The following is a 25,261-nucleotide window of genomic DNA, read 5'->3' on the forward strand; positions in this document are numbered from 1 at the left end:
TCGAAAAAAATAATATTGACATAAACGATGAACAACCTGTTAAAAAGAAAAGGTGCATAATACCTTCGTTAGCATGTGCAAATTTTGTAACTCCTTACATACCGATTTAGAAAGAAAGAAAATTTATTGAAATATTGAAATCATATTGTATCAAAATTATCTATACAATAAATTATATATGCAATAATAAAGAAACGCGTTTAAATGTCAATATATTTGTTGATTGGTTGAAATGGTTTCTTCGAAAATGCTAGTAACATCGATCAACTGTCGATTATCTATCGATCACCTGTCAATCGTATACATAAATATATAACTTAAAATTGAAAGTAATGTCACGATCGATAGGTTAATATTTTGTTGATATATATTTATAAATTCGTAGTAAAAAATTTATAGTTGCAAAACATTATAAAAATGCAATATGCAATGGGAACAAACAGAATGCATATACTCTCGAGGAGACAATGTGGTATCCTCGGACAAAGATACTTGGATCGAGAATTCGAAGAATGATTATGATAATATAAAAAATATTGATCCTAAATGGCAAATATCTTTAATTTCAGAAAATTGTATGATCAAAAAACATAATCAAGGTTGGCAGGTATATTCGATGGAATAATTTATACATATAACACGTACAAACTTATACTATAAACACATATTTACACGTTCTACCATTTTATTATTAATTCTATCGCAATTAGATCTGTCCGAAAAATATGGATGAAAATCAGGAGGACGTGAAGATTATAGTCGAAGAGAAAAAAAGTGCTGCTATATGTTGTAACCGTGACAATATCGATGATCTTTTGGAAGAAGAAAATAAAGAAAACGAATCCGATCATGGCAGTATATTGTTAAAAGAATGTTTGAGACTATTAACAACCTCCGACGCAAGAATTAATTTCATATTAAAAATTTTAACGAAAGCTTTGAACGAACGCAAGATTTTCGTGATTTCTGGAATATTCCCGGTAATAAGAAGACCTTTGAATAAACGTGGTTGGATTGAAAAAAAAGCTATTAGAAAAATGATTTCGTTGGCATGTGTAACGAACGAAGGTGAAATTTGATTATCTTGTAATATAATCTTCTGATATAAAATAGTACAAACATCCTTTCCCTCTTTTTCTAGGCGGATTAGACCAAGTAGAGAAGTTATTACGACAACCTGCTAACTTTATATGGTATACCAACAAGAAGGCAGTTGCGATACGAACGGACGAAAAAACGTTAATAAACAAATTTGCAGGATGTTATTTCACGTCAAAAGTACGAAATAATAACTATATTATTTTTTATCTCGTACGTCGATCACACAAAATGATTAATTTATCTTTTAGATCGATATGTGTAATAATTTAGAAAACGTTTCTTGGTTTTACGAAGCTGGTGTATCTAACATTCAATTTCCTCGATGTTACAATTTTTATCAGGTAATATTCATTATAAAAATAATCAAATACATTCTTGCAATGAATAATACGAAATGGATGTTTATTTTGATAGACCATACAAATCGAAGAATTCAAACACGATTTTTATATCACTGCATGTACTGGAATTTTGAAATGGTTTTTGTTTTTAACAAGTATAGCAGGACCTAACTCTGCATGGGCTCCGGATGGAACAATTCCTATAAATGCAATTTTATTTGCTCTCGAACGTTGTGTGGAATATTTAAGGTACATAATTTTTAGATTAATCGAATTAATCACTCGAATTTATAAGTCGATATTTTTCTTTCTTTTCTTTTAGCGTAAGAATACACGAAGACATAGATAGAGATGATTACAAAGACGCTCCTGCAACCGTTTGGAATCAATTTTTAGATTGGTATGGAAATATAATAAATCATCATGCCATTTTAAAAACAAATGACAAGGTTGATATAAACGTATGTTCATTATTTTATACGATCTTGAGATTTTTTTTTCTTTTTTTTTTTTTTTATTAAATGTTCAAGTTAAAAAATTAATCTAAAACGACGCATATTTGTAGGAACTGTTAACGTTAACTGATAACATTTTAAGAGAGATGTCAAAGTGTCGTCCACAAAGTCGTGTTGATGGTATGCGAAATATATGGATTTTAAAGCCTGGTGATAAGAGTCTAGGAAGAGGTATTGTTCTTAAAAATTCTTTGAACGATATATTGCATAAAGTAAACCAAGCTGCGAAGGAGGGAATGCAATATGTTGTTCAGAAATATATTGGTAAGTTTACTTCTTCTTTTTTTCCCCTCTAAAAAATCCGATATTTTTATAAAGAAATTTTTTATATAAAATTGGAAAAATATTTTTAGAACGGCCATTACTTGTTCACAAGACAAAAATAGATGTTAGACAGTGGTTTCTAATAACCAGTACGCAACCGCTCATTGTATGGATGTATAAGTAATCATTTTTAATCAATTTTCATTCTTTCCACGGGCTTATTGTCTCATTATTGATTTCATTGATTAAAATAATATTTCTTATGTCAGAGATATTCTAATACGCTTTGCATCAAGAAATTTCACGCTCGACGATTTCCACGAGTCTATTCACTTGTGTAATACAACTGTGCAATACAAATATAGAAAATTACCTAGAACCAATCTACATTTACCAAACGAATTCCATTGGGATCTTCAAAATTTTAAAGACTATCTCAGGTAAATAATTTCTCTTAATTATTATTTAAAGATCGATGATTTAATATTGGTTTAACTATACTTGTTGATTAGATCGAGAAACGAAGAGACAGCATGGGAAAAAATTATCAGACCAAGTATCAAACAGAATCTGATAGGTGCCCTATTAGCATCTCAGGATTATATGGTGAATCGGAAGAATAGTTTTCAATTATATGGTGCAGATTTTGTAATAATGGACGATTTTTCTGTTTGGCTCATTGAAATCAATACGAATCCTCGATTACATCCACCTAGTAGTACTGTTACTGCAAAACTTTATCCAGAAGTTATCGAAGACACCATAAAAAGTATAAAGATTAAAAATAATGATTGGATTAGTGTAATTTTAAAAAAAGATTCATAATCGAATATATTTCTAAAGTTATTATAGATCGTCGAAAAGGTCGAAAGACGTTACATGGTAAATTCGAATGCATTTTCAAACAACGTCATGCATTTTATGGGGTCAACGTTTTAGGTCAAGGAACAAGTCTTGGTATACGAGGGAAAAAAATCTGATATTAACGTTCTGATCTATTAAAAAATAACGAATAAGTCCGTAAAAAATAATAATGATAAATACTATCGATCTGAAATTAATGATAAAACAAAAAAATACGAAGCAATCGAATATCGTGCTTTCAATGCCATCAAATGATTTTAATAAATCTTATATAACCTCCTTTTCGATCTAAATTAAATTATTAATTATAAATCAATCAAATCTATTATTATCAAAAATATTATTTCGAAATTGAATTTTATATTTTTTGTCGCACTCATGTTCACGAATATGGAACAGAATTCTAATTGTAACGATCAAGATCGGTTGCATTCATCATTAAGACACAATGGTATTCTTCGCGGACAAACTACTACTATAACAAATAAAATAAATTCTCAACAGCCAACGAAAAGATTACCCTCAGGTAAAACATCGTACTGTTTCGCGACGATTCTCTCTTTAAATACGTTCTTTATCAATTATGACACGTTGATTCATAATCGGTAAAGCTGACGAAATATCGATCCAGTCAGTGAGCCTGGTACAAGCAACAAACGGAACGAATCTAAGAAATCCACTATATCACCAAAAACCGACTTCCTATCCCAAGGATTTTATAAGACGAAGATTTTGCAAATGAAACAAAGAAAACAATTCGACCAGCAAGTTTTAAAATCTGTTATCAAACCACCCAATTTTGTCTCACCACCAACTATTCTAACAAAAACTATGGACAAAGTACGGAAGCAAATCCCGACTCGAACTTTGTTAAATTTGAATCAAAACGTAAGAAATAAGTATATTCGTCTTAACACGTTATTAAATTCAATCAAAATATTAATTGACAAACCGAGATCTTCGATATCGTTTTGTAAACGTATTCTGTTTTAGAATGAGGAGAAAAAAATCGATAAACATTCGATTCTTTCGAAAACGACGAGAAACAATTATCAAATAATCGCAAGCAAAGATTCGTCGGATTGCAACGAAGAAATTGTTCATTGTTTCGTACCATCAAAAAACATATCCTCGCAGGAAAATTCTATTATTATTAAAGCGAATACGTCCGATGAAACGGAAGTAAATAATAAATCCATTGAACCTAAGCTGATTGAAGTGAATGAAATACCCTTCGAAAATCTAAACATAGATCATAATAACAAGGAAACTTATTTTGCGGTTCAACGGAGAGTGGAGGAAGCTGTTAAGGTAAAGATGTTATATAAATATATCGCATCGTAAGAAAAATTAATCGTACAACGACAATTTGATTTGATCGTAGAATAAAAAGATCTTTCTGATACGTGGTGATATTCCGTATTTGGAAAATACATTAAAAAAAAGAGGTTGGATAAAGAAATACGAATCTAGAAAAACGAGACACGTACCTTACGGTATTTATCACGATGATGTTCATAACTTTTTATAATTATTTTACGATTTTTACGATAATTACGTCATAGCATAATTATTGATTTTAGGTAGTGCAGCTATCATAGATTCACCGTCGATTGGTAATATTCATCTTCCAGACGGATCCTTGAACGAAGATTATATTATTTTCACTGTGTTGAAACATGTACCACCAGACTTTATTTGGGATTGTAGAAATGATTTTGTGGAATGGACGGGCCATATCAAACCTGAAACTTTGTTGAATAGATATGAAAAATCATTTATATATACGTCGAAGGTAAATAAAATAAATGAAAGTATGAAAAGTTCGTTTGTGAAAGAGTAAAAAAAAATGTTAATGAAGAAAAAGAAATATTAATTATATTTTTTGTTTTGTTTTGTTTTCTCAGCTTGGAATGGCAATAATTTTGGAAAATGTTCATTGGCATACCGAAGATAATATTGCCTCTGTACAATATCCAAGAAGTTACAACGTTGCCCGTGACAAAACTGCATTTCTCGATGATTATCGACAAACTGCAGCGGTGAGCCTTTTAAAATGGTTTACCCATCAAATCGATCAAGGTGTCGATATATTTAATAAAGGCTCGTCGCCAATTTCTTTGAAACAAATCGAATTCGCGATAAAACGGTGTGAGAATTTTATTGCCATGAAAAATGACGAATTTTTGGACGTATCAGAAAGTCCTATTTCTCCGACAGAGTGGGATAAATTTATCGACGATTACGTTATGGCTGTTCATCGTGGCAATGGAATTATAGAAGAAAATGTTCAAGAGTACAACAAAGAACGATCGTCCTTATCTGTGCGTTAAAAAAAGAAAAAAAACTTACGTATTTTTGTCTATACGATAATATCACCATTAGATTTGTACTAATAACGCAACGCGTTTATAAAAATTTAGATACTGTACGATTCGGCAGTGGAAATTTTAAAGAGAGTCAAAGAGAACGATCCTCAATACGAGTTAAATGGAATGCGAAATATTTGGATCTTAAAGCCAAGTAATTATTGCTGCGGTGTAGGAATTGCAATGGCCCATAAATTAAGTTACATAATTAAGAGGGTACAGGATTGCGCAAGAGATTATTTTATTGTACAAAAGTATATAGGTAAATTAAAATCTATTAGAATCTTTTTGTTATACGTTAAGATCAATGGAAAGCATATCGGAGAAATTTGATTTTCCAGAAAAACCATTACTCGTTAAGGATACGAAGTTCGACGTTAGGCAATGGTACCTTGTTACTAACAGTTATCCGCTAACTATATGGATTTACAAGTACAAAGTTTGTTTATGAGTAAAATTATTATCATTTTACTTCATAGTACTATGAGCAACAAATATTACTGTGTATCAGAGAATCGTTTTTACGTTTTAGCTCAAGGCCGTTCTCTTTTGATAGCTATCACGAAGCGATACACATTTGTAACACTGCAGTCCAGAATAAATATATCATTCCTAAGACTTCCATTCGTTCTCAGGATTGGGATTGTGAAAAACTTAACGAATACTTAAAGTCAGTGAACGTAAATTAGCATTGAGAATGATTTACGAAAAAAGGAGAAAAAAAAAAAAAGAAAAAAGGAAAGAAAAAAAAAAATTGAACTAATCGCAACGATCTAATTTTTTATATAGAACAATAGGCTATACGGGAGAACCATGGTACGAACAAATCTATCCAAAAATGTGTCAAGCTATAATCGCTACTATGTTGGCAGCACAAGAACACATGGATAAAAGAAGATACAGTTTTGAATTGTACGGAGCAGATTTTGTAATTATGGAGGATCTATCGGTTTGGCTGATAGAAATAAATACGAATCCTCGTATGCATCCACCTGGAACTAGAATCACTCAGAGATTATATCCTAATGTATTGGAGAGTCTTATAAAAGGTATCATTATTTATTTTATTTAATATCTCTTATCTAATAAATTAGTTCTATAAAACTGTTTTCTTTCTCATTTTTTCTTCTTTAGTCATAATGGATTATCCATTCGATCCAAACGCAGATACAGGAGATTTTGTGTTAGCGTATAAACAAGTGATCACCGAAATACAGCCAAACACTGGATTATGTCTGACTGCTTTGGGTAAAGCCATGCTAACAAAATCCAAAATTGTACAACAGCCGAATTGGCAATACCTCTGAACTGGTCTTTCACAAATTCTTTTATATACTATATATAATACAAAACAAAAGATTCACAATTACATCGACTAGATCGTTATAATTACAACTAATATATCCTAAAAACGAAGACTAACTCGATTGAACAAACAAAAGAGCGACTAATAAAAACGTATTTATTTTACAAGTAACAATATCACGAGTATACAATTCTGTATGAACAGATTTCTTTTCTTTCTTCTTTTAAATACATATCTATAGACGATTAAGTAGAGGACATTCTTCTCACGTCTGTACTTATATTTCGATACGTACAAAATCCACTCTCAATCTTAGATCATCTATTCACTTTCCCGGTTTTTTCTTTTTCTTTTCTTTCTGTTTTTTTTTTCTTTCTTTTCTTTTTTCTTTCTTTCCCTCTCTCTCTCTTTTCTTTTTCTTCGATTAAAATAATGTAAAATTTTTGCAACACAATAACAGATGTCCCTTATCAAAATTTTCGATTATAACTAGAATTGTTAAATTGTGCAATACCGCGTATTGCAAATATTAAGGAAATCTGTGTGCATGTTGTTTCATACAACCGATAAATAACATTCAAGTTTAATAACGGAATAGCTTTAATCAGTTTGCAGTTCCATATTGTTATATTTACTGTGTGAGATAAATCTTCTGCTTCTACAGAAAGTACAAATATACCCTAACATAATATTCGTAATATATTCTAACTGAAATAAAATCATTTTATTTCCTGTTATAATACAATAAGAGAAAATCCATACTATTTAAAATTGTATTTGTGAATTGGGAACACATATATTTAAACCGCACTTACACCAAATATAGAATTAACTAATTTGCTGAACAGCCGTCGGATACGTCTGCAAGCAATTTATTATATCACACACAATAATATTGAAGAATAAAGGAATTTCGTTGACATAAAATTCAATGAATTTTGATGTAAGTGTAGCTTGAAAAAAAGTTAAGTCCCAGTTATGATCGTAATGAAACCTTTCAAGCATGAAATCTATCATTCGATTTTGACATACCAATTAAAGTCATAATCAAATGACATTTCAATGCTTCGCAGATTTCAACAATCACAGTGAATAAATTCACACAAGCTTTGGGCATTTGTTGCTGCATTGACTGAAATATTTTTATATGCGCAGCAAACGAGTATTCTTGTTGGTTATGAACTAATTTCAAAACCGACAAGAATATGTGAATATCACATATATATCTGCACGGTATAATACAAACTCACGTAACTGGTTTTAGCGTAAACGACAATTTAGGCCTCGAGTTGTTCTTGCCTAGGATCTTTTTCTGCTCCTCCTTAACACGTTTTTCATGTTCTTTTCTCATTCTCTGTCTTTCTTCTTCCATAAGACGTTGTTCTTCGACCATTGCCAATCTCTCCTCAGCCTAAAGTTACAGGGTTAAAGAATAAAAGATGATACAAGACAAGTATATGTATCTCTACTTTGTCTTCTTTTAATCTATTTGTAACTCACAAGTTTCTTCTGTGCTTCTTCAATTTTTCTGTTGTTTTCCTCCATGATCCTCTCTAGTTCCTCGCGCTTCTTCCGCTCTTCCTCCTACAATGACAACAGAATATGTTTACACAAGGTAATGATATCGTCGCTCACCAGTTGTTGGTACACCGTTCATATCCGAAAGCTTAGTGCCGCTATGTCAACAGCCTAATACATCCTAAGAACCTTCATGTATAGGAAAAGTAATTGGGGATATGTGAAATTTTTAGGCCGGGTTTTAGATAAGTAGGATGGCTTGTCGTGATAAAATGACAGAGGACGCATGTACAAAAAACCCACTTCCTTTCTTTCAGAATTAAACTTGCTCCTCTTAGTTCCCAGCGAATGCTGTGTATTGTCAGAGATTTCCCAGATGAAAATACGACGACTTAGGATGCCACTTGAAAGTGAAAAAAATAAATTATGACATTGGATCGATATCCACTGTGCATGCAAGTATATAGACAAAATCTTGATACTGTCCTGTTTCTTTTTTATTTATTCATTTATTTAATTATTATTATTATTTTTTTTTTTTTAACGCGACACGCCTATGTTTCCGTTTAATGCAGAATAAAGACTAAATATACAGAAAGAGTGTATATACTTTACCAGAGAAGATACATTCGTGTGTATAATGATCAGCGTTGATATATATATATATATATATATATAAACACAGATGTATATACACACATATATACATATATACACATATATATTTTTTCAAACGATGTTCAGTGTTTTTATTTGAAATTATTATATTCAAATACATTTAAAAACGAACGGTGCCATCCGCCCGACCTGTTGACGGAATGCGTTGTGTCCCAGGTATTAACTATTTAACGAATCTAAAATGATCCCTAATGTGGTCTCTTTTCTCGATAGTGTTTCAACAAAGAATGATAATAATAATATTGGTATAAAATGAATTATGAATATATAAATTGGATAATACCTGAATGGAGCTCACGCCAGCACGTAGGGGATGCCTTCTTCATCGACAATCACTCAGCAGTGAGTTAAAAACCGGCATCTTCTGTTGGTAGTCAGTAAGGAAGGTGACCTATATATTGCTAGGTCGTGCTTTGTTGCTATGGGATTCTAATTCTGCCCCTTAAGGTCTACTTCTCCCATTCTAATAAACTTTTTTTCCCAAACTCGTCGACATTTTCAGTGCAAACTCAATGTGCAAAGCAACAAGGACAAAGTTTGTTCAACTTGTAATCAGGATTGCTGTCCATCTGACCAGAGTGTGTGTTGATTTTTTTTTTTCCAAGGATAAAAAGAAAAAAATTGTGCACAAACACGAACGACAAAATATTCTTAGTCAGATGTAAAAGGAATATGAAATAAAAAAATAAAAAATAAAAAAATAATAATAATAAAAAATAAAAAAAAAGAGAGAATTAAAAAAAAAAGAAGAAAAAAAAGAAAAGACAAAGGAAAGAATAAAAATAAAAATCTATCGTATATAAATGCCTGTATATATATATATATATAAATATATATATAAATAAATATATATATATATTTATATATATATTAGTAGATTTCTGCAGATCTAGTTGATAGCAGGATTTTTCATTAATGACAATCAAAGACTTCAAAATGTTGTATCAGTATTGCACAAAAAAAGAAAAAAAGAAAAAAAAAAGAAAGAAAAAAATACTAGAGCTCGGTATTTGGAGCGTTTAGAAAGATTGCACACTATAACTACCTTGCATAGATTTTTAATATAATCTACCTAAATTTCAAGACTAGTTTATCCAGCAAATTGAAGCCAATGTGTTTCTAATTGAAATACAATGGTATAAAAACCCCACAAAAAAAATAAGGAAAGCAATTACATTACAAGCTATTAGATATGGTTAATACATAATTTTTTTACCGACTGATAATTTCTTCAATAAATGATGATAATATTCAAGAGATAAGTAAGACTATGATATGTAGATAATGATCGTATGAAAATACGTTTAGATCTTCAACGAAGTATTCATCCTAAATTTTTTAATTTTTATATATTGACAGAAAACGTGTGCAAATACGTAATGAAATAATAAATCGCTACAAACACCGAGTTTTTTATTGTGATAATAACTGAAGTAGATAATTAACTAATCAAAATAAAGTATAAAAAATGTACTTCATTTATAATCACTTCATTATATTTATATGATTTATTTGTTATAAAAGTCTAGCATTCCTGTAAAACTACTATTTCACCGAAAAAAACTGCTTAGGGATCAACATTAGTTTCCCATTCCTTAGAAAAATAACTTTATTTAAAAATAACGATCATTTTGCATTTTCTTTTCAATATATTACAAATCTTGGAATTTTTATTTTCAATAATTGAAATACTTTTGTTTTTACTTTTTTTTCTTTTTTTAACGGATTATGAGGACATATGCGCGTGTAAACTAGTTTCGTAAGTATTTTGGCTCGCCTGATCGACAAGTTCAACAGCTTTAAAAATTGTGAACAAAACTTTTCAGATTTTGCTTTGGACACAATTTTCAGTTGTTGATGCAATTGCCAGTCGAGATATAGTGTGATGAAAGGTTATAATGTTGTACAGATATAATAAATATATACATGGTACAAAATACAATGTTCTGTTCATAAATAATTGATACATGCGCCTATGATATCAACATCTTTTCAATAATATAAAGTATTTCTCCCCAACAACGCGACTTCAGTGGATGCTGGGAAGCTAAAGCAGTATGGTTTGTCAGTAATTTTTGTATATATACTCAAGAACCATACTGCTTCAAGCCCAAACGCTGTAACCGCACGATATAAGTATTTTAAAAAATATTACGTTTATTTTACAGTATAATAAATATTGTTGTAGGTACTAAGCAATATCGCAGGTACCAAGCAACTTGCAATGAAAAAGTAAATATATATGCAATTTATATTATCGACATTCTGTGCAGTACTTGTCCCTAATCGCTGATCTTCAGAGATGTACAAACCATGTACGATTACACAACTATTGCAATGCAATATTTCATCTTACCCACTTCTCAGTCACAGAATTCTATCTCTTCTTAGAATTTAATTAAAGCATTATAGCTTGTTCCAAGTTTAATAGCTATAATGCTATAAACATATTACAGAACCTGCCTTTTTGTTAAAGTATAGGTCCAACGTAATATCAGAGTACTTTGAAAGTAACAAGCTAACTACCCACTGAAAGTAACAGCGCTTGGGCTAACACTGGCCAATGTTTCTGTGGATTGGTCTTACCTCTCTTCGTTTCTCCTCCTCACGCAGTTTTGCTTGTCTCCATTCCATCTCCTCCATCATTTGACGCTCCATCGCCCTTTTCGCTTCCTCTACTCGTCTCTGTACCTCCGCTTCAATTTCTTCTTTACGTTTTTCAAGTTCTTCCTCGACCCTCTTCTGTACTAATTCCTCTATACGTTTGGCTGCTTCTTCTTCAACCATCTTTTGCTCCACTTCACGTTGCCGTCTGCAGACAGACAGCCAAGTATGTTGTTCTAAAAGATCTTATTTAATTTTTCGCACATAGCTTTTTCGGCCATGCTTTTTTTTTTTATTTTCTTGTATAGAATATGTTAAAAGTATCAACTTTAAAATGGATACGTTACACTCAAGCCACTTAATAGTAACCTTATTTTCCCAATAACCTTTCGGCATATACTATGGTTTTATTAGAATATGTTTGGCATGCTTTTCCATTTTTATTTATAAAATACGAGTTAAGGCTGATTAACCACCACCATGAAATAGTTATACAATCTTACCCAACCGCATTCGTGATGAGGGTTTTGTTCATTAATTCTTTCTTTTTCCTGACAACACAATTATAAAAAAACGTATAACAAGAATTTTATAAAACAATATACTATTACTCAATTTTAATTTTTTATTTACTTTGTTTAATAATAAATCAAAATATCTGGAAATAATGGAAGTATGATATATCATAGAAATAGTAAACATAACATACTAATAGAATAAAGCAAAATAAAAACTTATAAGCAAGATTGATGCAGCTTTCCTTAATAATACCTACTGCCAACAACATGCAAAAATTAATACACAAAATTTTATTCAATGAAATATTTGCACCTTTTGTCTATAGGACAAAATATTATATTCCACTGCAATTCAAATCACTTTGCATATTTTCTTCTTTCTCTTAGTCAATAACATAAAAACATTTATTTTATATTATTCAATCGTATCAATTAAATTATATAAGAATCCTCTCCAGAAATTTGAATACACACGATAGTAACTTATGTACAATATCCTTGACAGATAGTACCATATAAAAATGATTAAACAATTACCTTTGCCTCTCCATTTCTGCTAGCCTTTCGACTTCATCCATTTTCCTTTCTCTGTCTCTATACGATCGTTTTTTATGACTAACTATATGTACATCGTCAGATGCATCAGATCCTGTACTCGATGATGCTGAGTGAGATCTTTTCCTGCATACAAATATTATATATCAATATCGTTAATACAATGGTCACGAATAAATAACGTAGAGTCAGAAGAAACAAGAGTCAAAAAGATTCATTGAATTATATCAAATTCTATACGCGTAATTGGATACATTAGCGATTAGGCAAAAATTATGTAGACGAGTATAACAGTTTCGTTATATGCTAATAACGTTAATGTATTACGAAGGACAACCATATGTCGGTGTCAATAAGAAGCTAGAACACACATTGATACATAAAAAACAATGTGTAACGTCTCGTAATTATAAATTAACACGCAATAAATTCAACATCGCCCAACGATGCAAGGCGCATGACAAAATGGTGGAATAGACGACGAAGGAACGATAATATATCTATATACGCGTATATATGTATGCATAGATAAATACATATAGAGTTAATATAGTAGTAAATATAACAAACCTTGATTTAGAAGAGCGTTCTTTCGGCTTATCCGAATATTTGTTATTGGAATGTTTTTCGCGAGACTTGGACCGTTTGCGAGAATGTTTGCTCTTGTGACGCCTTCTACTCGGCGATTTCGTTCTAGACCTCGAACGACCCATTTTACTTAATTTAACCGTTTTCTTGATAGACTCAATCGCGAACAGAAATGTTCCCCCGTCGAGGAATATCGTTTGAGTATAAAAGTCAAAAAATTCACTTTTCAAAACGACACAAACGAAAGAACGTCCACGAGAATACCGCAACACGAGTTACTTGTGTGATCACACTGCAGCCATCTTGAAGTTGACAATCGAAAAATGGCGGCGCAATTGTCGTTCGAATAATTTATTTTACTATGAGAAAATATAAGTTTAAGATAGAAGGATGATATAGTTTTTTGAAGTTAACGGATAGAGATAAAAAGGTATTTGATATCGTTACGTTATGACATTAAAATTTATCGGCTATCGATGCAATTATTTAAGTAACCTTCGATACTCTCATCGACCAATCAGATGTCGACAATAAGGCCGTGTAGTTACTGCAAGGACGATCTGTGCGTGCAATACTAATTATTTATATTTCATTTGGCGTTACATCATGCTACAGTTTCGTAACAAGTGAAATCTAAAGTCAATCGATTTGTTTATATTTACAAAATAAATCTACTATCGCATAAATTCTACGAATGAAGAAAATAAGTTTAGCAGCTATGTCAGCCAATAAGAAGCTTTATATAACCGAAGCGTTGACCAATGAGATCATAACATAATAATCGTGTTATTGTATTCTGCTCTATCGTCGACTATAATTAATCCTAAAGAAGAGCGATTCTTTCTTAGGTTTAAATAATATTTACGTGTCGCGCGTCGTCGGATGTTATTCGTGAAAATAAAATCGTTGTCTCACGATAGAAATAGACGAATGTTACGACATAAACGGTAAACAAGTCGAGTGCTTTCCGAAGATCTGTCGATTATACGCGCGCAAGAAAGATAGAGTGAGATAACTGCGAGTAGGTGGGGGGGGGTCAGAGAGAGAGAGAGAGAGAAAGAAAGAGAGTGAGAGTGAGAGTGAGAGTGAGAGAGGGAGAGAGAGAGAGAAAGAGAGGGAGAGAACAGGCAGGCAACCATAGGAAAGAAACGGCGAAGAAAAGACGGCGTCGCGCGCATCTCATTCCACTCTGTCCGCGACACAAGAAAATCAAGATGGCGCTCCTCTGTTTGCGGATACCTTTGCGGTGGATATAAATACGTTCTGAAAAAAAGAGTGTGTTTGGGGGGAAGTTCGCTAAGGAGAAGATAAAATCGTGTCGTACGTCGAGAGGCCGCCTGTTCGTCGTCGTCGAGTGGTTCACGTTATTTTAAACGTCGATCGAAAGAAAGAAAAAAATCGTAGAAAGACGGAGGAGGAGAGAAGGCTAGGAAGGCGAAAGAGAATCGTCATCGAGAATCGTCGTCCTTCCTCTCCTCTCCGTCGTTGTTTTTGTTATCATCGTCGTCGTCGTCGTCGTCGTCGTCGTTGTGGTTGTCGTTGTCGTTCTCGTCGTCGTCGTCGTCGTCGTTGTTGTTGTTGTTATCGTTGTCTACGTTGTTCGTATTCGTTGTCGTCGTCGCAATAGTCAGCTACAGCGGCGCCGGTGCTGCCGACAATATCGTCGCGGCACTTTGGGGAAGAGAGATCGAAGGTGTGCGTTCACTGCGGCGGCCACCTGAGGAATGTTGGCGGATCGGCGTTTTCGAGTCGTTCGTCGTCGGAGAGTTGGAAACTAATCGTTGAACGTTTGAAATAATTCGAAGGAAGGACGGAGGAAAGTAAGGAGAGAAAAGCGTGCGCGTAATTGGCGCTATAGGTTACGACGGTGGTCTGTCCTATACGAGAGCGTATAGGGACGTTTTGGTAGGAGAAGAGAGAGAGAGAGAGAGAGAGAGAGAAAGAAAGAAAGAAAGAAAATAAGCGAGAGGGGAGGGAGAAGAGCAGAAACTCGAGTAAAGACAAAACGGAGACGAAGAGGGTGAGAAAGAGCGTGAGAGGAGAGAGAGAGAGAGAGAGAGAGAAGGTCGTGGAGCGAACGAGCGAGAGGGAGAGATAGAAAAAAAGAGAGAGAGTGCGAGAGAGCTCGGGGGAGGGGGACTCTAAGCGCGGAAGGTGCTCGTTCGCGGATCTTCCGTGACGTATGTGTGTCGCGGAGGGTTGGCTGAGAGGTCCGTCGCCGCGAGTCGTGTCGCCGCGAGTGCCGTCGTCGTCGCGGCGCGAGTGCGGTTCCCGGTTTCGTCGATGCGCCGCTGCAGCCCGTTGTTCCTGCATCACCACGAAACGGACGACGAGCAGCTCGGCTTCGTTCGCGGCAACAACAGGAGGAGAAGAAATTAGTCCGCCGGCTCTGGCGGAGGTTCGTGTTCGCCGGCAGCGGTGGGGCAAGGAGGCGCCGGAAGCAGCCGCGAGTCCGGAAGCATAGCGAAGAAGATGGCCTTCAACGAGGTGAGTTATACAAAGACACCACTTCTCCGTACTTTTTCGATCCCGCGCCCTTCGACCTCGCGACCCCCAAATGCTCTCTCTCTCTCTCTCTCGTTCTTTCTCTCTGTCTCTGTCTATCTCTCTCTCTCTTTCTCTCTCTCTATCTTCATCTCCCTCTTCTCTACCTAACTTAACCTCTCCGTTCCTGCGCACAGCTGGCACGCTCGCTCTGCACCTTCCCCTCTCTACTCTACTCTACTCTACTCCACCCCCACCCCCACTTCCCACCCACCACAATGCGTCTCATCTACTTGCGAAAACACGAACTCTCGCGAGACCGTCCGAGATGCTCTATACTCGCAGCGCATTCTCACCGATGAACGCGCATATTCGAACGTAAGAGACGCGAAACGACACGTGACCTTGACGAGAAAAGAGAGAGAGAGAGAGAGAGAGAGAGAGAGACCACGTCTTTTCCTCTTCCTCGAGAACTCTCGAGATCGCCCCTTTTCCTTCGTAATAATAACCAACGTACATGCTTCATTCTCGTTTATTGATTCTACGCGAGCGTTCTAATAATATTAGTTATCTTATTATTACTCCTTTCGCACCGTTCTATGTCGTCTCTCGATTCTTACGTTCAAGACTACGAGCTGTACTATATCTCAAAGGTACACTTTGATAATATCGTCGTCTTAGCGATGTTCGAAAAGAAAAGGAGGACGCGATTACGAAAGTCGTCCAAGTCGTTTGGTAAACGTGTGTTCGAGATAGAGATAGATAGATAGATAAATAGATAGATAGAGAGAGCAAGAGAGAGAGAGAGAGAGAGAGAGAGAGAGAGAGAGAGAGAGAGAGAGAGAGTGAGAGTGAGATAAAGAAAGAAAGAAAGAAAGAAAGAAAGAAAGATATATGCGTTGTTGTCCTTGTTTTGACAGCTACGTACATGATATTTGATATTAACACGTTGTTTCTGAAAAAGAGGAAAAGAAAAAGGAAAAAACAATGTTTTCATTCTCTTCTAAACGACACGTCCTCTACTCGAGGTCGTTCATTTATTATCACGAATATAATTCGTCGTAGTTATTTTCTTTCTTTAGTTGATATATTTCGGAGTAACGTTGGAGATTCGCGATAGGATAAATACGTCACTACGATTGCGTTCGTTCACTCGTTCGTTCGTTCATTCGTTCGTTCATTCGTTCGTTCGTTCGTTCGTTCGTTCTTTTTTTTTTCGTTTCTTCGTATGTACACGTAACGCGCAAAAAAAACACGCGTAACCTCGCGTCGTGGTTCGCTCGAAAAGAATTTCATCGGAAGGATTTATTGGCAACGTTGAATGCGAAGCTTATCGGTTCTACGGTGACGCATAGCTCTCTGCCTCTGCACGTTGCAATCACGTCGCAACACACCGCGCCACCCCGTTTTTATCACGAACTTCTATTTATTACCAGAGTGTTCCTTGGAGATGAAAAAAGAGAGCCGATGGGTAATTAATACAGGGAGATCTCATTTCTTTGATAGGCCAATGCGAACTTCGTTTCTGCAATTCTGTACTTTTTCTCTTGTTACTTATCTTTCTTTGTTTTTCTCTCTCTTTCTTTCTTTCTTTCTTTCTCTGTTTTCTATCCTTATCCTCGAGCGTTCCCTCGTTTCTTCGACGTTTGCAAATTTTTTCGCGTCGAAGCAAACGTATTCAATTTTTTTTTCCCTTTTGTTCTTTTTTTCTTTCTTTCTTTTCCTCTCTCTCTCTCTCTCTCTCTCTCTCTCTCTCTCTCTCTCTCTCTCTCTCTCTCTCTCTCTCTTTCTTTTTTTTTTGTCGATAAGAAACGCGTCGATCAAAGAAGCGTATAAAAATTTCGCGAACGCTTGCCAAGCGGACAATGTCAAAATCCAAGGATTCGCAAATATTTCAAGCATGAGTCATGCACTCCTTTCAAAAAGTTCACTTCTTATCGAGCAAATGCATATGTCCATAGTAAAATGTGTAATTCGTACGAATGACGAATTACGTTCGACGAATTTTACTTAACGATTGTACTCGACTCGAATGTTGTTAAAAGGAGTACGTAAGAGAATAAAACGAAGAGAACATTATATATTTTGTATATAATAGTTTATAAGATCCGATCTGTACCTCGATTTACCCTAACGTTTTTATTCATAGTAGATTTTTCGTCTTGGGTATATACGTACATAGATAGATATGTACACACACATATCTTATCTATGTTCGAGTTTGCGAAATCGATAGAGTCGATTCCTGAGATACATATAATATCGTTTCACATTTTCGATATTCATCGAGAGATAGAGAAGGACGAGACGATGAAATTATAAGAGAATAAAAAAAAAAAAATAGGAAGAAAATTAAAAAGAAAAAAAAAATAAATAAACAAATAAAAAGGAGAAAAAAAAACGACATAGAAATAACGGGCTCGGCATAGAAAGCCACCTGCTACCCTCGCTGTGATATCGATCGAGATGGGATATGTACGTACGAGTGTCGAGGGTGGGATTCTGTCTCCTCCCCCTTTCGACAGCTCCGTACTCATCGACGATCATATGGCTTCGTACTGGCATACCATGCCGTTCGAGTATTTGCCGTTTCCACGACAACGCGTTCATCTCTTTCGAGATATTAGCACGTCATGCTTCGATTATCCCTTCGAGAATTTTTACGGGACTTTTACGCGATCGGTTTACCTTTTAAGGTCTTCTAAATACAATATTTAGAATTTGAAATTAGAACGAACGTTATTGGCTCTTCTCTCTCTCTCTCTCTCTCTCTCTCTCTCTCTCTCTCTCTCTCTCTCTCTCTCTCTCTCTCTTATTGTCTTCCTTCTCCTTCTAGAATAATTAATCGGTTCGATAACAAAGTGATTTGAAATTCTCTGGAGACCTCTCTGTCTGTCTGTTTCTCTCTCTCTCTCTCTTTCTATTTCTATGGATTCTGTTCATCGACGATAACGTTGTCTCTGTCGTACGACAATTCTCCTCTCCTCTTTCCCCTGTACGCGTGTAACGCACACCAGGACACGATAACGTCGTTGTTACTCTTATCGTAGCTCGGGAAGCCTAGCTCGTTGGCTAACTCGAGCAAAAGCGCGATGCACCCTCTGTGCGTTCTCTTATCTCGCCCGTGTGCCTTCCGTAAACGTTATCGACTGGAACGTTCAAATCATGTGCCCGTACTGCTCGTTTATATCTACATATATTTATACACTTTTTCAAATATGCATAGTACATACCGTGTATAATGTGAATAAGTAGATATATGTCTATCTATATCGTGGTTACGTGGGTAGTATGTATTTCGAGACAATAAAGTGCGAAGCGTCCGTGCATGCATTTTGACGATTCGTATTCTTTTTTTTTTTTTATTTTTTCTTTTTTCTCTTTTTTTATTTCACTCCTTTTTTCCTTTCCTTCTCTCTCCCCCCTTTTTCTCTTTATTTCTCATATTGCATTTAATTATTTAGCGGAAAGAAAAGCACGCTTTATTAATGTTTATTCGAATTTTTTTTTTTTAATTTTTAATTTTTAATTTTTTTTATATTTTTTTTTTTTTTTTTATTTCCTCTTGCTCTAGGAATTTTGTCCCGATTTAATCAGACGTTTAGTTAACGGTAATCCTATGATTTTAGATTGGAAATTATGATTGTAATTTGTCGTTTAAAAAATTACCAAACTGACTCAGATTTTTTCCTCGGATCTTAATTCCCGACACAACCGGTTAGATATAGCGTTAATATATACTGTAAATTAATCGTTATATTGGCAATTGAAATATTCACTCTTGTTTGCCAACCTTAAGGCAATATTATTTTTGTAAATCGACGTAAAAATATCCAAAGAAAGTGGATACGAAATTAGCGATATTTTTGCAGGAATATAAAAAGAGATCGTCGTATTTTAGAAAATATGGAAATAGGTATCGGAGCTTGCGATCGTAACGATTACTTAAGACGAGTTAAAATCTCCTTTATTTTTTATCTTTCATTTTTTTTTTTTATACGTACATATTCATTATATAAAACAAAAAATGCGAATCCTTAGAACGGATGAGCTGCGATAAACTGTTCGTTATATACATTTTCTTATATATCAAGATATATATATATATTTTTTTTCTTACATTATAAATTCGAAGAAAGGTAAGGCGCGTGCAACGAACTCGAACGTACCGTGACGTACTTTTCGTGAAACTTTTGGATCGGAGGTACGCGAGAATTAATCGTAGCCGGTGGCAGTGCTGGCGCATTCGGTAGGTTTCGTTCGGTCGTAAACGTCACGAACGGAACCCCTCGTAAAGCGAGTAATAGCTTTGTGTCGTGTACATATGTGAAGACACATATATACACACAGACAGAATTATACACATATATACAGATTATATAGACACGTATACGTACGTTTGAGATACATGCATGTAGGTGATAACGTCGGAGTCATGTACTCGACTCCTCCGTCTATATATGGATGCGTTCGAATATTTTACATAAGACCAAACATGGCCGATCTGACACGTGTGTGTTAGAGCAAAAGTCTTTATCACCGGTGCGATACGCCGATGCGTTACCACGTAAAACCTTTTCTTAACGCTTCTCGATCGATTACACGGAATCGAGTACTTATTTATATCAGAAAAGACGTAAATATTTTCATCAATAAAGATTAATCTACCAAGTTTTTGGAAATGAAAGATTATTTTATATTGGAAGTATCTAACATCGTGATCTTATCTAGCATCATATTTTCTGACATCGACGATATTGTTTATCGAGATCTACAGTGATATTTTTTACTTAATATCGACGTTTAATGATAATAAGAGTTTTCTATTGAAATGTTGAAATATTTATAGGTAGGTAAATCTAACGATACATTCTCTGCGAAATGTCGGAAATAATGAACGAATAAAAGTATCTATCATTTATGTATTCAACGAGGATCAATTATACCTAATCGAGATTAACTTTCGAATACTAGTTACATACACACACATATATATATATACATACTTGTAACGTATGTTGAATAAGTACTTACGTACGCCATTCAAGAAGTTAAATATTTCGATCAGTTCAATATTTTCGATCGTGTAATCGATAATATAACAGAATTATAAGTCAGCTACCTGAGTTTAACTCGTGATCGTTGACCCGTGTTAAAAAGTAAGGACCAGTTTTGGACCAGTTTTGTAAATAATTATCAAAGGTAATTCGTGGTTAAGCGTCCACGTTATACGAACACATACATTTACCATAAACAAATCCGGTCTCCGTGTCCCCATGACATTTCCATTTATCATTCTCAGATATAATTATAGCGAATTAGTCTCGTTCGTTCGCCGTTATATTCTACTTTTAAGAATTTTTCTCGTTTATTTTAATCTGATTGTTTTTTTCGATCGAATTTTATGCAACTTTATGTAAGAAAAGAGAGAGAGGAAATTGACACTCGTCGAAAGGTTCTCTTTCCTTACACAATATAACAGGTTTCTCGTTCGAGACGAAAAAGAAATTCCAATTTCGCGTAGATCCTCGAGAAAAGATCAGACAAATCCATCCCTCGATCTAATCTACGTGCTAAGGGAAAAAGTACTTCGTTCTAATAAGACCAGAATTCTCCGTTACTTTCACGCAAGATATCTATCTTGGTTATTCCAAACCCTCAAGATTTTCTCTTTCAAAAATTTAAATTATTACGTAGAGAGAGAGAGAGGGGGGGGGGAGGAAATTCTCTTGAAAATCTCTCTCTCACTTTTGAAGACATCGTACTTAAGAATTAGATTAAAAATTCAATTTTTTCCCCCCCCCCATAGTTATATCGTGCTATTTATTTTTTTTATTATATCTTTGAAATTTTCAAGAAAAGCTTTTACATCGATGTTTCGTTGGAAACAATAAATCATAAATAAAAAGGCTATGCTTTTAAGTTTGAATAATTCTTGCGAGATCTTGCGAACGAACGTACGAACGAACGAACGAACGAACGAACGAACAAACGAACGAATGAAAAGTTTTCTTCGATTGTGATGTAAATCTGTAAGGTTAAAGAATTACGTTTTAAATTCAGTCAAGAAGTCTTCTTCGTAGGACAACGTTTGACAAAAGTTTGGTGCAACAAGCAGGAAGATGGAAACTAAAGGAAAAGTTTAGAAGAAAAGATTCTTGAGAGAAACGCTAAGTCGCGTTCGTAAAGAGACAACGAAAGTTTTCTTTTTTTTTTTCGTCCCTCCTGTATATTTGTTTGCCATTCTACATAATCGAAATTCAAAGTAGTAGATTTTTTCGTCGATTTCGTCGACGTCGAAAAATGCAAATCGCTTCGGGCTGTTTCGTAGGGTTGCATAATCGGTAAGTTCCTTGGATATTCAGCCGGTATCGATCTGTCATTGGTTCAGCAATATTTATTGAACCAGTACGTTTCGGTACTTCATCGACATAAAACTACTCATTCTCATTGGGATCACTCATTGAAAAGTTAAAAGTTCAACTTGTTTTCATCCTCGAATATTTTTAGAATTTATAATATAATATATATATATATATATATATACATATGTCATAAATATAATCAATAATGGTAAATAAGATAAAAAGATGTGTGTGTATGTATGTATGTATGTATGTATATATGTATGTATGTATGTATGTATGTATAAATAAATCAATATTTAAATTAAATCGAAATTTGCGAAAGAGATATGTATTAAGGATATATCCTTCCACATTTCATTAAAATCTAATTAAATATATAAATAACTATATATAAGATATAATTAAATATATAAATAACTTATATATAAGAAAACACCGCGATTAAATTCATGAAAACGTGATATAGACGCTATTATACATTATCATACGATACATAGTCAAAGTTTCCTACTTGGATACTCGTTTCAATCAGACAAGATACTAATACCTCTTGAAAGAAAAAAGAAAGAAAAAGAAGAAGAAAAAAAGAAAAGGAAAGAAATCAAATGTCGAGAGAACGAAAGAGAGAGTGAAAGAGGGAGAGTAGAAGAAGTCTGTCTTCCTTTTTCTCTTTCCGAAGAGAGAAAGAGATGATCGTCCGTTCGATGGAGGATCGGTGCTCCTCGTAAAAGTTGGAAGCGCAATTTGCCGGGTTTTAGCTGCAGGGCAGTAGCATCTACTACTCTTCTCCTTATACGAAGGTCGTTTCAGTGCGAGTACGGTATCCTTAGGATCGTGAGAAAAGATGCGGACAAAGGAAACGAGGTATTCCGAGTAGTAGTGGCCTGCCGATCTTCTCGTGAAAAGAGGCGCGAGAGTAAAGGGAAGAAGAAAGAAGAAAGGGAGAGAAAAAAGGGAGGTACAGTAAGAGAGAAAGAGAGAGAAAGAGAGAGGGGGGGATTGAGGGAGGGTAGAACTCACAGGTAGAGGAGAAAGGAGCAGTCAGGATAATGGAATTTCTTCTTTATCTTCGAACCATCGATAAGTGTAAGAGAGAGATAGTGAGAGTGAAAGAGTGAGGATAAGAGAGAGAGAGAGAGAGAGAGAGAGAGAGAGAGAGAGAGAGAGAGAGAGAAAGAGAAGAGCTTTCATCGGGTATAACAAAAAATAAAAGTCGAAGAGTACGACGTCGTTGAGTTTCAATCGAGTCTCGATCGCGTCATACTCGTTTCCCATTTTAACAAGGCTCGTTCATGCTTCATCCACTGGATATTCATTTTCATGGACATCTCTACACTCTCTGGTCAATATATTGCGCGTGTATGGAAAAGGGACGGCTACTTTATCGGCATTTTATAAATGAAATTTCGTTGGAAATTCTACGAAGCTATTATCATTCGATACAAACGAGTCTCAAGGCCGAGTCTCAATTACTATTACGTTTCTAACAATTAACATTTTAGATACGTAAGTCATCCTCTGAACGAATAGCTTATTTCTTTTTCTTTCTTTTTTTTTTTTTTATTATTAGTCGCGTCGATAAAATTTCTTTTCTTTTTTACATTCGATTATTTACTTTTTTATCGTGGTAAGCGATAGCAAACGACGTTCCTTTGAAAAGTTTGATCGATATATAAGCAAGTAATAAAGTCTTTGTTAAAGTATTATGTCAAACATTCTTCGATACATCCCGTTTATCTCGATGAATATTTTCGGTAGGAAAATTGTTGGTTCCACTAAAATTATCGAATGATTCGACCATCGAGAGTCGCACTTTGATTTATTTGAAAGCCAGATTTATTCATTGATCGTAGAAACCAATTCAGAATGACTTGAATATGCCGGAAGAAGTGTATTTTCAATACGATGGAACTCTCTCTCTATCGCACTATGTAACTCCAATACGGCAGTTTTTAATCCAGCATTTTCCTGATCATTTATACTCTTTGATTATTCGTTTTCTATGGGGATATTTTCGATTCAGAGCATGTATATATATGTAACTCAAGCGGATTCGTTAGAGAAACTTTAGCAACGTATGTTTGAAAAATACCGTCTGATTGCACCGGACATTTTATACATACATACATACACACACACACATATATATATATATATTCGATATAACACCGAACAAAGACTTTATTATTACATGTAAGTTTACCAATACACATTTTGAATATTTGATGAAATAAAACTTCTTCTCAATCAGAAACTTCGAAACACATTTTTCCTCGGAAACTACCGACTCGAAAATAGAAACAAAAAGTAAAAAAAAAAAAAAAAAAAATTAAGAAATAAATAACATCATCGTAAAAAGAATTAAAAAGTCTTTCAAATGATATGCCACTTGACTCGTGCGTGCCATTTAAGATATTTGAAGGAGTTGTCATCTCTCCACATTCTCTCTTAACGAGTTAGCCGAAAATAATTGAATTTATGATAAACCTCTATCCCTCCTCGAAAACAAAATCGATATGTCTCGAAGTTTTTTTTCAAGAAAATCATGAAATTTCATAATAATCCTGATATTTTCGTTGGGAAACTTGATATGGGGCAAACGTATATACACACATATACAAAAATAAGTAGGTATATACATATACACACACGCACGTACACAGAGAAGTAGATAGATACATATAGAAAAAGGTCGGATCAATGTCAAGCGCATCGTTTGTATTCCTCGATATTTATCTATCATCAAGAATGATATGTAATAGTGGCAAAAACAACAGACAGAAATATTTAGGGTCTGATGTTCGATGATAAATTTGCGATATCTGAAGATCCGTATGATCTCATAAAATTTGAGTAAAGGATATTCGAGAAATTTGATAATCGTATGATCAATGCTTATGAATTTTGCTAAGAACGAATGTTGGATTTTCTTATTAAAAGATAATCTTCCTTTCGCGCCAGCCGTACGATAATTCCGTATCATCTTCAAAGTATCGCGTGCATTCAAGATAATTAAAGAAAATCGATAAACGACGGCCTTTCGGAATTTTCCAGCGCATTATTTCACGTTCGAGGCCATCGACCGCGTGAGTGCTGGAATATCTCGGATAAGAGAGAAAGAGAGAGAAAGAGGAAGAGAAAAGAGAGTAGAGAGAGAGAGAGAGAGAGAGAGAGAGAGAGAGAGAGAG

General features: G+C 34.4%; 4 protein-coding genes across 9 annotated transcripts in view; 3 read left to right on the forward strand and 1 right to left on the reverse strand.

The window, feature by feature from the left end:
- The first annotated feature begins 229 nt into the window (after positions 1 to 229).
- On the forward strand, positions 230 to 3,248 carry LOC122634467 (tubulin glycylase 3A-like). The gene is made up of 11 exons (XM_043823478.1): positions 230 to 607; positions 711 to 1,068; positions 1,142 to 1,278; positions 1,350 to 1,442; positions 1,516 to 1,691; positions 1,765 to 1,903; positions 2,008 to 2,221; positions 2,311 to 2,401; positions 2,491 to 2,661; positions 2,734 to 2,990; positions 3,065 to 3,248. Exons 1-11 carry the CDS (start codon positions 425 to 427, stop codon positions 3,199 to 3,201), a joined length of 1,956 nt encoding a protein of 651 aa, XP_043679413.1. The 5' UTR covers positions 230 to 424; the 3' UTR covers positions 3,202 to 3,248.
- Positions 3,249 to 3,265: 17 nt separating this feature from the next.
- LOC122634218 (tubulin glycylase 3A-like) lies at positions 3,266 to 6,931 on the forward strand. Of its 3 annotated transcripts, none has more exons than XM_043823141.1 (11): positions 3,266 to 3,611; positions 3,697 to 3,973; positions 4,079 to 4,396; positions 4,470 to 4,581; positions 4,669 to 4,880; positions 4,993 to 5,409; positions 5,509 to 5,716; positions 5,796 to 5,886; positions 5,966 to 6,124; positions 6,244 to 6,503; positions 6,589 to 6,931. In XM_043823141.1, exons 2-11 carry the CDS (start codon positions 3,824 to 3,826, stop codon positions 6,759 to 6,761), a joined length of 2,100 nt encoding a protein of 699 aa, XP_043679076.1. In that variant the 5' UTR covers positions 3,266 to 3,611; positions 3,697 to 3,823; the 3' UTR covers positions 6,762 to 6,931. The 3 variants fall into 3 exon arrangements, with proteins under 3 accessions (XP_043679076.1, XP_043678905.1, XP_043678995.1); XM_043822970.1 differs by having other exon boundaries at positions 3,717 to 3,973; XM_043823060.1 differs by having other exon boundaries at positions 3,717 to 3,973; positions 5,987 to 6,124.
- On the reverse strand, positions 6,900 to 14,211 carry LOC122634360 (UPF0430 protein CG31712-like). Of its 2 annotated transcripts, XM_043823271.1 has the most exons (6): positions 13,204 to 14,211; positions 12,616 to 12,759; positions 12,064 to 12,111; positions 11,543 to 11,768; positions 8,261 to 8,344; positions 6,900 to 8,171 (listed from the first exon to the last, which is right to left on the reverse strand). In XM_043823271.1, exons 1-6 carry the CDS (start codon positions 13,344 to 13,346, stop codon positions 8,007 to 8,009), a joined length of 810 nt encoding a protein of 269 aa, XP_043679206.1. In that variant the 5' UTR covers positions 13,347 to 14,211; the 3' UTR covers positions 6,900 to 8,006. The 2 variants fall into 2 exon arrangements, with proteins under 2 accessions (XP_043679206.1, XP_043679295.1); XM_043823360.1 differs by lacking the exon at positions 12,064 to 12,111 and having other exon boundaries at positions 13,204 to 13,897.
- Positions 14,212 to 14,367: 156 nt separating this feature from the next.
- LOC122638040 (serine/threonine-protein kinase 25) overlaps positions 14,368 to 25,261 on the forward strand; it is a 93,854-nt gene continuing 82,960 nt past the window's right edge. The window contains exon 1 of one of the 3 annotated variants that reach the window (XM_043830877.1): positions 14,368 to 15,708. Coding sequence is in view for 1 of the 3 variants with exons in the window: in XM_043807301.1 (XP_043663236.1) it covers positions 15,694 to 15,708 (15 nt within the window). In the remaining 2 variants the exon portion in view is untranslated. The remainder of the gene's footprint in view (positions 15,709 to 25,261) is intronic. The other 2 variants (XM_043831054.1, XM_043807301.1) reach the window with 2 other exon arrangements.

The sequence above is a fragment of the Vespula pensylvanica genome, chromosome 1, assembly GCF_014466175.1.
Source record: "Vespula pensylvanica isolate Volc-1 chromosome 1, ASM1446617v1, whole genome shotgun sequence".
NCBI lineage: Eukaryota > Metazoa > Arthropoda > Insecta > Hymenoptera > Vespidae > Vespula > Vespula pensylvanica.

Excerpts from the sequence above, each read along its gene's own strand:
- LOC122634467 (XM_043823478.1), top strand. The coding sequence starts at position 425 with ATGCAATGGGAACAAACAGAATGCATATACTCTCGAGGAGACAATGTG. Across the intron at positions 2,222-2,310 it reads TGTTGTTCAGAAATATATTG|AACGGCCATTACTTGTTCAC; the intron begins GTAAGTTTACTT and ends AAATATTTTTAG. Across the intron at positions 2,991-3,064 it reads TATCGAAGACACCATAAAAA|TTATTATAGATCGTCGAAAA; the intron begins GTATAAAGATTA and ends ATATTTCTAAAG.
- LOC122634218 (XM_043822970.1), top strand. The coding sequence starts at position 3,464 with ATGTTCACGAATATGGAACAGAATTCTAATTGTAACGATCAAGATCGG. Across the intron at positions 3,612-3,716 it reads AACGAAAAGATTACCCTCAG|TCAGTGAGCCTGGTACAAGC; the intron begins GTAAAACATCGT and ends ATATCGATCCAG. Across the intron at positions 4,582-4,668 it reads AACGAGACACGTACCTTACG|GTAGTGCAGCTATCATAGAT; the intron begins GTATTTATCACG and ends TATTGATTTTAG.
- LOC122634360 (XM_043823271.1), bottom strand. The coding sequence starts at position 13,346 with ATGGGTCGTTCGAGGTCTAGAACGAAATCGCCGAGTAGAAGGCGTCAC. Across the intron at positions 12,112-12,615 it reads GCAGAAATGGAGAGGCAAAG|GAAAAAGAAAGAATTAATGA; the intron begins GTAATTGTTTAA and ends TTGTGTTGTCAG. Across the intron at positions 8,172-8,260 it reads AAGAAGCACAGAAGAAACTT|GCTGAGGAGAGATTGGCAAT; the intron begins GTGAGTTACAAA and ends CTGTAACTTTAG.